This window comes from Cotesia glomerata, linkage group LG4 (assembly GCF_020080835.1).
Source record: "Cotesia glomerata isolate CgM1 linkage group LG4, MPM_Cglom_v2.3, whole genome shotgun sequence".
In the NCBI taxonomy this organism is placed as follows: domain Eukaryota; kingdom Metazoa; phylum Arthropoda; class Insecta; order Hymenoptera; family Braconidae; genus Cotesia; species Cotesia glomerata.
In genome coordinates this window covers 3,073,871-3,090,697 of record NC_058161.1, presented here as the reverse complement: position 1 = coordinate 3,090,697, position 16,827 = coordinate 3,073,871, and the positions used below count along the sequence as shown (strand labels likewise).

The window sequence follows — 16,827 nt, the reverse complement described above, 5'->3', positions numbered from 1 at the left end:
ATTACAAGGATATTTTAAAAATTGATTTACATACATTAATTAACTAAGTACCTAAAAATAATCATATAAAAAAAAATATTACTTAAATGAGCAATGTTATTTAATTATTTTATTTTTAATGAAACTGATGTATATATACATTAAAAGTAATTTCATTGATATGACGAATATCGCCATATATAGATTTTACAATTAAAATTTTTAGTACTGTCGTAGTTATTTTGTTCTTGAACCACTCATTAGTTGTGTTTGAATTACATAATTAATTTTTCGCAGCGTTTTAAAAAACGAGAATGATAACTTATTGATAAAAAAAAAAAAAAAAAAAGTAAATATTTATCGTAATTGGCTTTTTTGCAGCAGAGACTAATGCACAACAAATGCTTTTAGTTTATCACATCGTCAGCTCCTGTAACAAAAAATAAACAAATGTTTCATTAATAATTTAATAAAAAATACTTATAATAAAAAGTTTTAATAAATAAATTCTTCAGACAGCCAAGTTTTACTTCACGGTTTTACTTCTGACAGTGAAATATTAAAATTTTAGCGAAACCTTCACGGGTATCATCATGTGTAAAAAATAAATTAAATTATAATTGATAAATAAATAAATACTAAAGTTATTAATAATAAATCTTACCATAATAGCATTAACGATATCATTCTGATTATTTTTGAGTGCTTTTATAGCCTTCGCCCGAGACACTTGGGCTTGTGCGACGACCAACTCGACGTCTTTATCCTCGACCCCTGTCTCGTCAACTTCTTCTTCAGATTCTTCTTGAATTGGCGCTACAACGGATGTACTTCCACCAGCTTCAGCGGTTGCAATGCTTGGTGGTTCCTTGAATTTCTCAGCAGCAGCAACTTGTGCTTGCTGACTTAAATCTTCAATCTAAAAATGAAATTTTTTTAAATAATTTATTTAAAAATAAGTTTTACTTCAATTTTTTTTAAATGATTTTAATTTTAATTTCTCGAAAATAATTTAAAGATAATCTATATTATTAAGAGAATAAGAAAAATTTTCTGTTGATGTATCTCTAGATACAAAATTAAGAAATTACCTTGTATCTTGTGAACCCTTGACATTTTTAAAGATATAAGCTCATCTCGATGTTACACTCGTCAAGACCTTTCATTTGAGTACCCACATCAATTTTTCATATATTTTATATATTTATATATTTCACAAATACCATAGATATAAAATATATGAAAAATGTCATGTGGGTACTCAAATGAAAGGTCTCGATGAGTGTAACATATAAATAAGTTTATATCTTAAGAAATGTCAATAATTAAGAAAAGACATTGCATCTAGTTATCTAATGAAATTTTTAAAGATATAAGCTCACCCCGACATTACACTCGTCGAGACCTTTCATTTGAGTACCCACATCAATTTTTCATTTATTTATATATATTATATATATGTATATATGAAAAATATATCAAAAATGCATGTGGGTACTGAAATGAAAGCTCTTGATGAGTGTAACATCGGAATGAGCTTATAACGTTAAAAACATCATTAGTTATCAAAATGCAACAGTCATTCCTTAATTCTTGACATTTTCGTAAATATAAGTCCATTCTGATGTTACACGCATCGAGACCTTTCATTTGAGTACCCACATCAATTTTTCATATATTTATGTATATTATATATATGTATATATGAAAAATATATGAAAATGCATGTGGGTACTCAAATGAAAGCTCTTGATGAGTGTAACATCGGAATGAGCTTATAACGTTAAAAACATCATTAGTTAACAAAATGTAACAGTCATTCCTTAATTCTTAACATTTTCATAAATATAAGTCCATTCTGATGTTACACTCATCGAGACCTTTCATTTGAGTACCCACATGCATTTTGATATTTTTTTCATATATTCATATATATAAAATATATAGATATATGAAAAATGCATGTGGGTACTCGAATGAAAGCTCTTGAGTGTAACATGGAGATGAGCTTATATCTTTAAACACGTCAATATTTAAGAAAATACAGTGCAATTTAACAAAAGTAATTGTTTAATAAAATAAAGTTTTATTTATTTACTCGCTGACCCGGTGAACTCCGTATCACCTACAATATATTTTATTACACCTTTTGTTCAGCGATTATCAATCTTTAAACTCTAGTCTACTTCGATAAAGAATAAATACTGGCTGTATGAAGTGCGGTTAAAATTTTGTCAAGTAATTAAATGAAACTCGCTTCTCATTATCGCCTGAAAATCAAGATCCCAAAAAATGAACACTGAATTTATGAAATTTTTTTTTGTTCATATATACAGAAGATTTTGAGTTATAGCCAGATAAGACTAACGCACAGCAATTCATTTTTATATAGATAGAAGAAAATAGTATAACTCTGCAGTATACTTGTACGTATCTTCCTACATATTGAATAATTTTGGTACACTCTTGCAACCTTGAGGCTCAAGCGTAACAATAGCGATTCCGATTCAAAATTAACAATTTTTTATTTTTTTAGCTGTACTTTCGGGTTTTCTAAAAATTTTTATTTTTCTAAACCATCCCCGAACTATAGCGAACAAAACAAAAAAAAATTTTGAAAATCGGTCCAGCCGTTTTTGAGTTTTAGCGAGACTAACGCACATCAATTTATTTTTATATATAAGGTAAAAGCCCCAATATATGATCACTCCATGTATTTGTATACCTATATTTGTGAGTATAGATATACAAATACATGGAGTGATCATATACTGGTACGTGATCATCTATTGGGGCTTTTACCTTATAGATATATAGATGTGAGAAAAAAATTCGGATAGCTTGAATTGGGATTTAAACCCAGAACCTTCCGATAACATGTTGGCTGCACTTTGATTTTTAATTTTTCGATTTTTTAATGTTTATGATTTTTTTTTAAATGTTTTTTTTTTTTTTTTTTTTTTCTAAACCATCTTTGAACCATAACGTATAAAACAAAAAAAAATTATCAAAATCGGTCAAACCATATTTGAGTTTTAGCTATACTAACACGCAGTAATTCATTTTTATAACTATACACGGAAAAAAGTAAACTGTAATATTCACTCGGATTCCGGTTAATTTTTAAAGTTTCAAACAGTAAAGGGGACATCGGGGTGGCAAAAATATAAATATTACAGAACTTAATGTAGAAAGTATAAAAGCCACAATTTATAATTTAATATCTAAAATAAGTGATTCGTAGCTGTCACTATAGTAAATAACGACTCTTTCATCTTAAAAAATTACAGTTTCAAACAGTAAAAATTGCCATTTCAATATATAGTTCATATTATGAGAAGGGGAACTTAGATGAAAGAGAAGGGGATCTCACTCTGGGAGAATTCAACATTTGAAACAGAAAAAATTATACTTTTAAAATATACATTTTACCAGTTCAAGCAAGTCAATAATTACAGTTTGATTTTTAGCGTTGCGTTTAAAATTTACCATTTTACTTTGTAAATATTGACGTTGCTTATATTAGAAATTTACTAACTTTATTTTATACTTTTTACATATCATAAGATCATTTTTTAGGTACGAAATAATAAATATCAAAGTCTGAATTGTTAATTATTAACTTTAACATTTTAGACATTTACATAGCGAATATTACTGTTTGAAATAGTATTTTCTTCCATGTAAAGAGTAATTTGTAACGTTTAAATAGTAAATATTATATAGTGAATAGTAAAATCATGATTTTACTGTTTGAAATGGTAATTTTTAGCAGTTGATCATTACTTATTATAAATCGACTGTTATTTATTACAGTTTACTTTTTTCCGTGTAGATATATATTTTATATGGTGGTTGAGTATTCTTAAATTTTCTAATTTTCCGCGCAATTTTCTTAATTTTTTCTTTCATAAGAACCTTCTCCTGACAATAACAAACACATAAAAAAAAAATTAGTGAAATCGGTCCAGCCGTTCACGCGTGATGGTGTGACCAAGAGAAATAGGGATTCATTTATATATATATATATATATATATATATATATATATATATATATATATATATATATATATATATATATATATATATATATATATATATATATAGTTCACAAATCACGGTAATCACATAGTGACTGCAAGTTTGCTAGTTTTGATTATTTAAATTTATTTAAAAATTTCTATTATTTCTATTTTTTAAAAGAAATAACTAAAATTAGCTCGCAATTTTTTTAGTTTTTATAAATAATCAATAACAATTAAAAAAATGCTCTAAAAAATTTCCATTAATAATTTTTTATAAAAAATTCACATCTAGAAGACTTGAAAAAAAAAAAGCTATAAGTAGAATTTTTTAAAAATATTTTTATAATTTCAATTTAATTAAAGAAAAGCAATAAAAAAATGGTCAAGTATCGGCTAGCTAATTTGCTTGTCCCAATAATTCTTCAATCAAAAAAATGTAATTATTATAATAAATAAATTTATTGCTCCAATTAAAAATTTTTTTATTAAATTCCAATCAAGAATTAATAACAGACATAAAAAAAAAACTTTAAAAATGTGTACCTTAGCTTCACCAAAAATGATGTAAGTGTCAGAAGCCGGGTTCTTGAGGACATCAGGTTTGTTGATGACGAACAAAATATTCTTGGCTTTGCGAATAGTAACGCGGTTAACACCCTGTACCAGCTTCAACCCAAGCTTGCTCATCAGTTTACGTGCTTTCTTCTCACCACGTGTCTGTTTGGCTTTGGAGATTACGTCGATTGGGAGTCCGCTGACGTTGGTGCCAGAGTAGCTACCACCGCCGGCACTTGGGTCCTCCAAGTCTGGGATCGAGTCATCGGAATCTGACTCAGTGCCAGATCCAGCGGGGATCACCTCCACTTTTGAGTCCGAGCTCGCTGCTTTGTCCAATTCGGTGAGTTCTGGCATTTTTGTTATCTGCAAATTTCATTTATTTTATTTAGTAATAATTGAAAATTTTATCACAATAATTAATTATTTTTTTTTTTATTTGTTTTTTCAGACAGCCAAGTTTCTCTTCATTATTTTCTGACAGTGAAATAAATTTTAGCGAAACCATCACTGTGTTATCATCATTTTTAAATCAAGTTAGACAAAATTAAAACTAACAAATTTTTAAATGAATAAAAAAAATTAGCCGACACTTTATCATTTTTTTTATAAAACAATTTTATTTGTAAAAAACTATAATTGCAATTTTTTAAAAAATTTTTTGAGTTCTAATTTAATAAATTTTAAAATAAAATTAACAAATTTGTAATTGATAAAAAAAATTATCCGACACAAAAATTTTATTGAAAAAATTATTTCAAAAAAATTTTATTTTTAAAAAACTTTAAATGCAATTTATTAAAAATATTTTTGAGTTCTAATTTAATAAATTTTAAAATAAAATTAGACAAAATGAAAAGTGACAAATTTATAATTGATAAAAAAAATTATCCGACACTAAATTTTTTTTTTAAATGAAAAATTATTAAAAAAAATTTTATTTTTAAAAAATTAAATGCAATTTTAAAAAAAAATTTTTGGGTTCTAATTTAATAAATTTTAAAATAAAATTAGACAAAATGAAAAGTGACAAATTTATAATTGATAAAAAAAATTATCCGACACTTTAAAATTTTTTTTTAAATGAAAAATTATTAAAAAAAAATTTTATTTTTAAAAAACTTTAAATGCAATTTTTAAAAAACTTTAAATGCAATTTTTAAAAAAAATTTTTGGGTTCTAACTTAATAATTATTATTATAAAATAAAATTAGGCAGAATTAAAATTTATAATTGATAAAAAAAATTATTCGACACTTAAAAATTTTTTTATTAAAAAAATTATTGAATAAAAATTTTATTTGTAAAAAAAATTAAAGAGCAATTTTTAAAAAATATTTTTGAGTTCTAATTTAATAATTATTATAAATTAAAATTAGACAAAATTAAAATTAACAAATTTATAATTGATAAAAAAAATTATCCGACACTTAAGAATTTTTTTTTATATGAAAAATTATTTAAAAAAAATTTTATTTTTAAAAAACTTTAAATGCAATTTTTTAAAAATATTATTCAGTTCTAATTCAATAAATTAAAATTAAAAAAAAAATTAGTTGGGACAAAATAAAAGCCGGCCGCGCCATTTTTGTGTCTATATCAAGAACGTGTTACAAAAAATCAACTCTAAAGTCCAACTTTTTTAAATATAATTATAAATAAATTTAGGAACAAACTAATCACTATTTGATTCAAAATAAATATTTTTTTTTATTAGAATAATTAACAAAAAATTCAAGGAAAAATAGATTTGACTAAAAAAGGCAATGAATTTTTTTAGACTCACGCGAGACCGTTGGAAAAATCCAAGTTGCATTGACATTAAAATTCATCGCACTAGACTATCGATTTATCATTAAAAAATATAATTAATTGTTTTTCAAGAAATTACTTCAAGCGAATATCAATAAATGATGTAATAAATAATTGTGGATTTACCTTTTTGGATTATTACTCAAATGAAACGTCGGTTGGAGGTTGGAGGTTGTAAACGCTGTGAGGCTATATTCAATGCGTCACGTCGTTACGATAAAACGGCCATTTTAATTTTTTAGTTTCTATAAATGACACTTGAGGACACTAATTAAAATAGCGCTTAAATTTAAACTATAAATAATTTTTTTTTATTTTATTTATTTACAATAAAAAAACTTTATTTTTTTTTTATAACTTAACACTATTTTTTTTACAAAATAATTTTATTCTATTAATTAAAAAAATTTAATCATACTGAAATTAAAATACATCTATCAATTTTTTTCATTTTTATAATTAAATTATTATGAATATAACTTTAACAAAAAAATTCTACATTTAGAAATTTAAATATTTTTTTTTAATTATTAATTTTAACAAAAAAATTTGTTCCAAAAAATTATTTTTAAAAACTTTCATTTTTAATTTTTTAAAATTTCTATAATCTCCTCTTGCTATAATTTTTTACAAAAATTCTTAAAAATGATCAAAGATCTGCTTAATAGATTGTAATTAATCTTCTTCCATTTTTTCTTGATTATCTAGATTTTCTTCTACTTTATCTCTAAATTCAAATTCTACCACCATATCTTCAACCATTTCTTTAACAGAAGAACCATCAGTAGTTGATTTTTCTTGATCTTCTACAACTACATCTTTTTTCTCTTTATCACGGTTTAAAATTGAACTAGTCTCATGGGCTACTTCCAATCTTTCATATCCTTTGAAAGCATCCTAAAAAAAAAAAAAAAAACACCAAATTAAAATCAATTATCAACAAATCAATAAATTAAAATAATAATAATAATAATAATTAGCAAGCTTGCAGTCAATATGTGACTGCCGTGACTTGTAAACTATAACTATAAATAAATAAAATTTTTGCTTTATTAAATAATGACTTTAGTTAAATTACACTGTTACTTTCTTAATTATTGACATTTAGAAAGATATAAGCTCATCCCGATATTACACTCATCAAGAGCTTTCATTTGGGCACCCACATGCATTTTTCATATATTTATATATTTCATATATATGATATTTATAAAATATATGAAAAGTGCATGTGGGTACTCAAATGAAAGGTCTTGATGAGTGTAACATCGGGATGAGCTTATATCTTTAAAAATGTCATTAGTTGACAAGATACAATGTCATTTCTTAATAATTGACATTTTTTAAGATATAAACTCATTTCTATGTCGCACTCATCGAAACCTTTCATTTAAGTACCCACATCAATTTTTCATATATTTTTCATATATACAGATATATAATATATATAAATATATGAAAAATTTATGTGGGTATTCAAATGAAAGCTCTTGATGAGTGTAATATCGGGATGAGCTTATATCTTTAAAAATGTTATTCGTTGACAAGATACAATGTCATTTCTTAATAATTGACATTTTTCAAGATATAAACTCATTTCTATGTTGCACTCATCGAGACCTTTCATTTAAGTACCCACATCAATTTTTCATATATTTTTCATATATACATATATAATATATATAAATATATGAAAAGTTGATGTGGGTAGTCAAATGAAAGGTCTCGATGAGTGTAACATCGGGATGAGCTTATATCTTTAAAAATGTCATTAGTTGACAAGATACAATGTCATTTCTTAATAATTGACATTTTATAAGATATAAACTCATTTCGATGTTACACTCATCAAGAGCTTTCATTTGAGTACCCACATGACATTTTTCATATATTTTTCATATATACATATATATAATATATATAAATATATGAAAAATTGATGTGGCTACTCAAATGAAAGGTCTCGATGAGAATAACACCAGGATGAGCTTATATTTTAAAAAATGTCAATATTTCACAAGATAAAAGGTCATTTTTTAATTATGTATCTAGAGCATTTTCAACTCCAGCCGAAATACTTATAAATTGACTATCGGTAAGAATAATATAAACCCTCGAAAAGGCACAAATTTACCTTTGCAATGACACTAAATTCCACTAAAAAAAAAAAACCGAATGTATCTTATGACTTTAGAAACAAAATTTTCCTTATCCTCTCAACAGTATAGAATAAAGCCTAAAAATTTTTATTAATAATAACAATAAATACCTTCATACTGGAGACTTTCTTCGTGTACAACTCATACACAAAATTAGCAGCATGCGGCATGTCTTTAATCTCCACAACCGGAGCTTCAGGAGAATCCTTATTGAGCCTCTCCGTGGGATGACTCTCATCAGGAACAAGCTGAAGGCTAACTGGCCTTCGCATCAGCTGCTGAAAAACAGGCCTCAGCTCAAAGCAGTCTTTAAATAAATTAACCCTCGCAAAGACATACAACCCCAGCCTCGCACGAGACATAGCTACAATCAGACGCCTAACATCCCTTAAATGCCCAACCGCGCGAGTCCTTACCAAAGACAGCAAAATATAATCATTCTGCTGCCCCTGATATTTATCAACAGTGGTCACCTTACTCGGCCTTCCAATCAGCGGATTATTTGCACATCTTATATTAATTACATCTCTAATTAAATGCTTCTGTCCATTATAAGTCGTCAAGATGCTAATTTTATCCGCGGGGTATCCCAGAAGCCTCATGTACATGAAGACAGCCACACAATATTCAGCTTCAGCTAAATTTTGATAGAAGTAAGCCGTGGGCTCGCTCTCCCCAACTCCATTAAAGTCTTCAACATTAATCAGCTGGTAATCAAAGCAGAACCCAGCGTTAGCAGTCAAGTACTCAGTACTTTGCTCAACATGTTTAAGATTGCCCAATTTTTTATATCTCCAGTTGTACAAATTGCAGATACTCGGCCTGGCACGGCCTTGAGCGTCAAGATCAACAGTCGGAACTCCCAAACGAACAAACCTTGTAAACAGCGACTGTTCCATGTTAGAATACTTCTGGAACGCCATATTTTTAATCACCGGAGGCAATTGATGATGATCTCCAATCATGATCCACCTCTTCAACCTATTATACCCGTCCTCTGGATTTTGTAACAGCAGAGGAATAAAAGTTTCAATCTCCAAAATTTGAGCCGACTCTTCCATAAGTATATTGTCATATTTAAACCCCATGTCAACCAATTCCCTTCTTTTCAACGCAGCGTGAGTACAAGTCATCGCAATAATCTTAGCTTCTTTAACCAGCAAGTACTTCGAGCGATCTAGCCCAGATCTGAGCAATTCAAAGGCTCTAAACTCTTCCAGTTGCTTAAAAACACTCTCTATATATCTAAAACAGCTCTCAGCAGTCTCCAAGTCTTCCTCGTAGCTCTGGGACTTGAACAGCGGCTGGATGGAATTATTAAAGAATTTCGTGAAGGGAAATTCATTTTTAATTACATCAATTTCTCCTGGCTTAAGCTTGGCTTCAAAAGAATGCCACCGAGTGATAACCTGGTCCATAAAAAAGTACCCAGCAGTCTCGCAAGTATAAGCGACGTCTCCTTTAACATCTAAAGAATCTTTCAACCTCTGGACCTCCGCTAGCAAGTCTATCCTTTTTGCTAGCACATAATTAACCCTCCCGTAGCGGCTGAAGTCCTTCTCAGTCTCCAGAGCTTCTTCTCCGTGCCCCAAACGAAGCAAATGACGCTCATCAATGTCCAGCGCCATGATTTTCTCGAAAAGTTGGTTCAAAGCTTGGTTAGAGTGCGTTACAATCAACGTCCGCTGGTTCGGAAAATTGTGGTAGAGGTTAGAAATAATCTGGACTGCTACGTCTGTTTTACCGGTACCAGGGGGACCAACTACCAGCGTCAATCCCGGCTGCATTCCCGCGCGAATTGCTTCTATCTGCGTCGGCGTGAACGGGATCTGGTTTTTCTTAGGTTGGTTAGCCTTGTAAGGCCCTCTGCTGGGAATTACATGAGACTCTACCGAAATTCCCGTCTCTTCTTCTTCTTTTTCTTCAAAAGTAATCCTAAAAGGTCTGACCAATTTTTCCCGCTCGTCAGTTTTTATTTTAATCTTATACTCCGGAAAACTGGACTTAAGATGGTCGATGTCCAAAAATGTGTCGTTGAAATCAATAGTGGGCAGCCGATTGGGCATCTCCATGTACTGGGCAGCTCCAGGATTTCCATAACCCAGAATAATATTATGCAGCCAGTCCGGAACAACACATTCTGTATTCATTAACTCTCGAATAGTCTCCAAAACAGCTTTGAAATTATTTTCCTTGGGTTTTCTTCGCATTATAATACTGAATCCTTCATAGATATCTTCGTTTCCTTGACTGGCAGTGTCCATGTCCAAGCGGTACTGATTAGAGTCCAGCCAAACCCGATAAGTCCTTGAATCTCCGGGCAAAATAGGCCGAGGTTCAGGACCGTCTTCAATAACACGGCCATTGGAGTCCAACATGCCCTCAATTTCGCAGCCGCGGACAGCTGTTAAGCCCACTTGCGACAAAAAGGGCAGCTTGTGGGAGTACTTAGTCCCAATTGGGTTCGGAGGTTTGACTGTTATTAAAAAACAAACGTCGTGCTTCCTCAAATTCTCCCACTCGGATTTTATTTCCTTGCGGATGCTCAAATTTATTGTAACATCTGCGCGCACTCTGGAGGGTCTTTTCTCCCCGATATTAGGCTTGGCGACTTCTACCACAGCAAATTGAGTAATAGGTTGAGCCATTCGAGCCCAGCCACCGAAATAAACACCCTCGTCTTCGGCTTTCCAGGGACTCAGTCTGCTTACAGAGTCCTCAATATCCTGGCGGATTTCATAAGTCGACTCTAGTCGGAATAAATTAAAATTGCGCAGTAAATAATCGTGCAGAGTTAAAAATTGCAGGTTTAATTTGGGCAGCGCTAAGCAGCCTTCGCCGGAAAAATATTCTGTTGGGACTATGTTCTCGTTCCAGATCACGTCCTCGGTTGGGTAGAGCGGCATCTCGTTTAGTTCTTCAAGTTGAGAAGATCTACGCTCGTGGCGAGAGATTAGAAGCTCCTGGAGGAACTGCTTGTCCATCCGGTACCAGTTTTCCGCGTTAGCTCGCTCTTCTGGCGGGACTAGGTTTAAATAGCAGGCAACTGCGATGAGTTTCTCTTCACTTAGAGAGCCAAAGTGTTTTTCTAAAGCTTCGCGGGTGTCAACGCTTGCCACGTTGGCCATCGCGAAGCTTCTGAGCTCTGGAAATTTAGCGAAAGACGCTTTTTGGAGGGAAGTTATCTTTTCGTAGTGAATGTGAGTCATGTCGTGGTCTGTTAAAGCGTCTCCGGTCTTCTCGTCGATCTCAAATTTTGCGTAGAACTTTAACATTTCTAATAACTGCCCGAATAAATTCCCCTCGGGTCTTTTTAGCAAGTTGGAGAGTGAACATCTGACTACTAGGTGGCAGTCGTCCATTACTGTATTAAAATACCTCCGGGTGGGCAGCAAAGCCTCTAAATCGATCATCAGCTCCAAGAATCTCTCACAATAGTGAATTTTGTCGGGATTTAAAGGACCTTCCTCGGTAATTGTGTCTAAGATAGCCATAAATTTAATCATTAGACGGTGAAGAAATTTTCTTTCCCAATCTAAGTTTTGTTTTAGCTTCTCGTCCTTCTTCTTGAGCTTCTTCCACTGCTTCCGCCACTCGTCGTGTTTCTTGAGCTCCAACTCGAGGCGGCCTTGTTGCAAAGACACCCACATTGAGAGGGATATTAAACGCTTGATCTCGTTTCTTACTAAGGTCACTTCCATTGAGTTGAAGCAGTGGTTCAAGAAAACTATTAAGGATGTTTGCTCCTTTAAATCGAAGTCAAGGATACTGTCTTCTAGGCAAGCTTGTAACACGTTTTGGATAAAGCCGGGGAACTCGGAAGGGCTGGCTTGGAAGACGTCCCAAACTTGAACTCGCTCGCGGAATTTTTCGTTCACCATCACTACGATTGATAATGTGTGGGATCGAGAGGCGCTGGAGGCTAGGTAGTTCGGCCATAAGAAGTTTTCTAGGTACAGGCTGTATTCTAGCATCATTATACGGCGTATTGAAAATTTTGACGCGCATATTTCTTGGATGTAGATGTCCTCGATTATTTGCTTGTCGAAGGGGAGGTGCGAGTCCGTTTCTCGGGGCGTCCAATATTTACTCGCAATCTGGAATTAAGTTTGATTCATTGTTAATATTAATTTTTTATAAATGATATGAGGATAAGCAACCGAAGTAATAATAAATAGATAAACGTAATTTGGTATAGACATAATATAATTTAACAATTATAGAAAACTACAATGCAAACTAGAAATAAGGTAAAAGACCCAATACCGGAACGACGAAGGGTACATGACTGGTTTTTATTACTTAGAAAATATTCAAATGGTTCATTAGTAATAATAATTCATCCAATCATATAGAATAAACATGTAGTTACACGAAAACAATTAAATTTATCAATTTTGTCGAATTTAATATAAAAAAAAACATGTTTTTTGAAAAAGTCTAAAAGACCCAGTATCGGAACACCTTAAATGCCTAGTCCTAATACCGGAATATGGTTGACTCAATACCGGAACGATAAATAAAACTAATTTTTAACTTCCCGCTACGAAAATCGAAGATTTTCAAAAATCGGGAAGTTATTGTTTTCACCCCGTTTTGCAAAAATCAAGTTTTCATCAGATCTCGACGTTTGAAGGTCACAGGAAGCTTCCCTGACTATCCCCGCGAGGTTGTCACGGCGTCTGTATGTATGTATGTGTGTGTGTGTGTGTGTGTGTGTGTGTGTGTGTGTGTGTGTGTGAAAGTATGTGAACCGCTTATAACTTTTGAACGGCTTGACCGATTTCATCGCGGTTGGTGCCATTCGAAAGGGCTTGACCAAACTTAGATTTTGAAAACTATTTGGACCGATTCAGATCAATAGATTTTGAGAAATCTTCAAAAAACTGAAAAATAGTATATTACACACCTAGGGAAGTAAAGTAAAAAATGTCTCAGATCACATGTAATTGTCGGCCGAGGCGAAGCCGAGGTTGACAAACATGTGATCTGAGGCTTTTTTATTTACTTCCCGTGGAGTGTATACTATTTTTTTGCTCGACGAAGGCAGAAAGCGGCACTTTCGTTTAGCGCAGCGAGCCGAAAGTTGACGCTTTCTGCCCGTCGAGCAAAAAAAAAATTTTTTCAAATGTGGTTTTTTTGGAATAACTTTTAAACGGCTTAATAGTTCAATTCCAAAAACTAATCAGCTCTTAACCTCAAAAAACCACGTCGATCGCCACCAGTCCCGTCAAAATCAGTTGATTCATTCGAGAGATATCGTGAACGAAAGAAAACCGAAAAAAGTGCTTTTTCGGAATAACTCCAAAATTCCTAGCGCGATCAATTCAAAATTTGAGATTCTTTGTGAGGCTTAAAAAACTGCGTCGAATGCTTCTAACCGCGAAAAAATCCGTTTATTCATTCAATAATATATTACATACCTAGGCCAGTAAAATAAGAAAAGTCTCAGATCACATGTAATTGTTGGCCGAGGCGAAGCCGAGGTTGACAAACATGTGATCTGAGGCTTTCTTATTAACTGGCCAAGGTGTGTATACTATTTTTCTGCTCGACGTAGCCGGAATGTGGCAACTTTGTTTAGCGCAGCGGCCAGAAAGTTGCCACTTTCCGGCCGGAGGGCAGAAAAAGTTATTGTGGTTTAAAAATTAAAAAAATAGTGTCTTATTAAATCTCTATCAGACTTTTGAGCTCGAAGAGCTTTAAAGGATAGGAAAGCAATCTCTTTGAGCTCGGAGAGCTCAAAATAACCCATAAATTGTATTTTTGAGCTCGAAGAGCTCAAAAACGTCATTGGTGCAATTTTAAGCGCCTAAGTATGAAATTAGCGGGAAGTTGCAGGGATGGCCTTCAGGGTCAACCGTTTTCCTAATTTTTTTAATCTAAAGAGTCCGCTTTTCGTAAGCTGAATTAATTAAATAATTAATCAACAAATCATAATACTTTAAATGAATTTGCATAAGGGAGAGGATGTATCTAATGAACACGGTGGCGAAATCTGTAGCTATGTATGGAGTAGAAGTGTGGGGGTGGGAAAAATCGGAGGAGATTAGGAGGGTGCATAGAAGGTTGTGCAAGATGGCTTTAGGAGTGAGTAGGGACACACTTTTGTTTTGTTAGGGAACAAATTTGTTAAATAAAATTTCAAAAAATGTCAAGTGACTGTGGAATGTGCTAACTTTAATATCAACGAAATAAAAATTTACAAATTAATAATTGAGATATAAAAATAAAAATATTGTTGGGGACAAAATAAAAGCCGGTCGCGCCATTTTTATTTCTATATTAAAAATGTGTTAGTGATGATTGATGATACAAAAAACTAACTCTAAAATCCAATTTGTAATTGTGTTAATTTCAGGATCATTAACATTAATAAATATCTTTAAATAATATAAAAATAAATAAACATTGAGAATTTAACATAACCTACAACTCAACGTTTTTACAACGTTGTAAAAAAAATGAAATATAAAATTGTTAAATTGCAATTTTAAATTATTTAAATAAATAATTTATTCAATTTAATTAATGGTTTATATTTACCTGTGTTATGTGGTCAGATGTAATTTGTTCCACTGTCGGTGCAGGGTTAGCTTTAGTAACCCGCGTGCTTTCCATTTTATAAACACAATATTCAACGATTCAATTGAAACTGAACTGAACTGAACTAAACTATCAACAGAACGCGTTCGTGTTCGTGCCGGACAGGTAGTCATTGTCGGGAATCTCCGGATTTTCCCCCTACTTCCTTGATTTCCCTCCTCTTAGAAAAACATGCTCGACACTAACGCCTCTAGAATCAAAATTATAACTAACAAAATTTTAAAAAGTAAGTTTACTTTATTTTCTTTTTTTTTTTATTATTAATAAAAATTTATTTCGTTACAAATTACAATAATTTATCACTTATTACAGTAATTTTTTTTTATGTCTGAACAAACTAGAAAGAAGAATATACTTGAGTAAAAATAATATCAAATACTTTTTTGAGCGAGGTAAAAATTATGTGAAATAAAAATGATACTGAAGTTAGCTGACAATTTTTTAAATTCTTAAAATAAATAAATTATAGTAGTAAAAATAATTTTAAAAATTTTCTCCTTAAAAATATTTTTAATTTTCACAAGTGTAATTTTTGTATTAAATTTTTTTATAATAATTTTGTTATTATAAAATAATTTAAAAAATATGACATTAAAATATAATACTAAAGTTAGCCGACATTTAAAATTTTTTCTCTATTAATAAATTGGAACAAAAAAATATTTTTTTAAAATTGCACTTACAGTTTTTCAAGCTTCTAACAAGTGAAATTTTTTTTTTAATTTCTTTGTAATAATTTTTTCAATAAAAAAAAATTGTAAAAATTTTTAAATGTCAGCTAACTTAATTTTCATATTTTATTGTTATAAAATAATAAAAAAATATGAAATTAAAGTTAGCAGTCGTTTGACCATTTTTTAATTTTTTTAAACTTGCATTTTTTTTTAAATTTGCTCCGAAAAATTATTTCTAAAAAATTGCATTTTTTATTTTTTTTAATTTTCTAAATGTCAATTTTTTTTTCTCATTTTATTTGTTGAAAAAATTATAAAATATCATGACATTAAAATTAGCAGTGACTTGATTATTTTTTAATTATTTTTAACAAATAAATTTGATCAAAAAAATTATTTAAAAAAAATTCAATTTTCAATTTTTTTTATAATTTTTTATGCCATAATTTGTTACAAAAATTTTTAAAATTATCAAATATTTGCTAAATTCATTTTCATTAAAAAAATTACAAATGTCAATTATCTTCAGTGTGTCTTAAATAATCAGATGTTTTTAAATTCCAGCATCATAAAATAAATGAAAATAATCTTAATTGTTTTTTACATAAAATAAAAAACAAAAAGTTTTATCATAAATAATTTTTATTAATGCTCAAAAGTCATACTTACTAATTAAACCTACGCTCATGTTATTGACAAATAGAATACAGTCTTGAGATATTTTATTACAACAATATTAATTTTGATTACCAATTATTTATCTAAGCATTATTAACAGTCCAAAAATAATTTACATTAATATGAACACTTATTACGTTATTGAGATTAAAAAAAATAAATCAATCAATATTAACTATAATAATAATAATCATTATCGGTATGAAGTCTATTAATTTAAATTCTATAAAATAATAATAAATAAAAAGCTGTATTTTGTGCAGTGAAAAAAATATAATAAATAAATCCTATGACGAAATTAGCCAGCGATAATAAATATATCGCTCCGGAGATTGCGC

At 30.3% G+C, this 16,827-nt stretch overlaps 2 protein-coding genes across 3 annotated transcripts; both read right to left on the bottom strand.

The window, feature by feature from the left end:
* Positions 1 to 87: 87 nt before the first annotated feature.
* On the bottom strand, positions 88 to 6,644 carry LOC123264414 (nascent polypeptide-associated complex subunit alpha). Of its 2 annotated transcripts, none has more exons than XM_044727698.1 (4): positions 6,499 to 6,644; positions 4,549 to 4,926; positions 644 to 898; positions 88 to 409 (listed from the first exon to the last, which is right to left on the bottom strand). In XM_044727698.1, exons 2-4 carry the CDS (start codon positions 4,915 to 4,917, stop codon positions 395 to 397), a joined length of 639 nt encoding a protein of 212 aa, XP_044583633.1. In that variant the 5' UTR covers positions 4,918 to 4,926; positions 6,499 to 6,644; the 3' UTR covers positions 88 to 394. The 2 variants fall into 2 exon arrangements, with proteins under 2 accessions (XP_044583633.1, XP_044583632.1); XM_044727697.1 differs by lacking the exon at positions 6,499 to 6,644 and adding an exon at positions 6,347 to 6,391.
* A 327-nt stretch (positions 6,645 to 6,971) lies between these two features.
* Positions 6,972 to 16,685, bottom strand: LOC123264411 (RNA helicase aquarius). The gene is made up of 4 exons (XM_044727691.1): positions 16,481 to 16,685; positions 15,078 to 15,327; positions 8,642 to 12,628; positions 6,972 to 7,269 (listed from the first exon to the last, which is right to left on the bottom strand). Exons 2-4 carry the CDS (start codon positions 15,150 to 15,152, stop codon positions 7,048 to 7,050), a joined length of 4,284 nt encoding a protein of 1,427 aa, XP_044583626.1. The 5' UTR covers positions 15,153 to 15,327; positions 16,481 to 16,685; the 3' UTR covers positions 6,972 to 7,047.
* Between the last annotated feature and the right edge of the window lie 142 nt (positions 16,686 to 16,827).

Coding starts and splice junctions, on each gene's coding strand:
- LOC123264411 (XM_044727691.1), bottom strand. CDS start 15,152: ATGGAAAGCACGCGGGTTACTAAAGCTAACCCTGCACCGACAGTGGAA. Junction 12,629..15,077: donor CATCTGACCACATAACACAG/GTAAATATAAAC, acceptor ACTTAATTCCAG/ATTGCGAGTAAATATTGGAC. Junction 7,270..8,641: donor AGAAAGTCTCCAGTATGAAG/GTATTTATTGTT, acceptor TTTTTTTTTTAG/GATGCTTTCAAAGGATATGA.
- LOC123264414 (XM_044727697.1), bottom strand. CDS start 6,382: ATGTCAATGCAACTTGGATTTTTCCAACGGTCTCGC. Junction 4,927..6,346: donor GATTTTTCCAACGGTCTCGC/GTGAGTCTAAAA, acceptor TGAAATTTGCAG/ATAACAAAAATGCCAGAACT. Junction 899..4,548: donor TCATTTTTGGTGAAGCTAAG/GTACACATTTTT, acceptor TTTCATTTTTAG/ATTGAAGATTTAAGTCAGCA.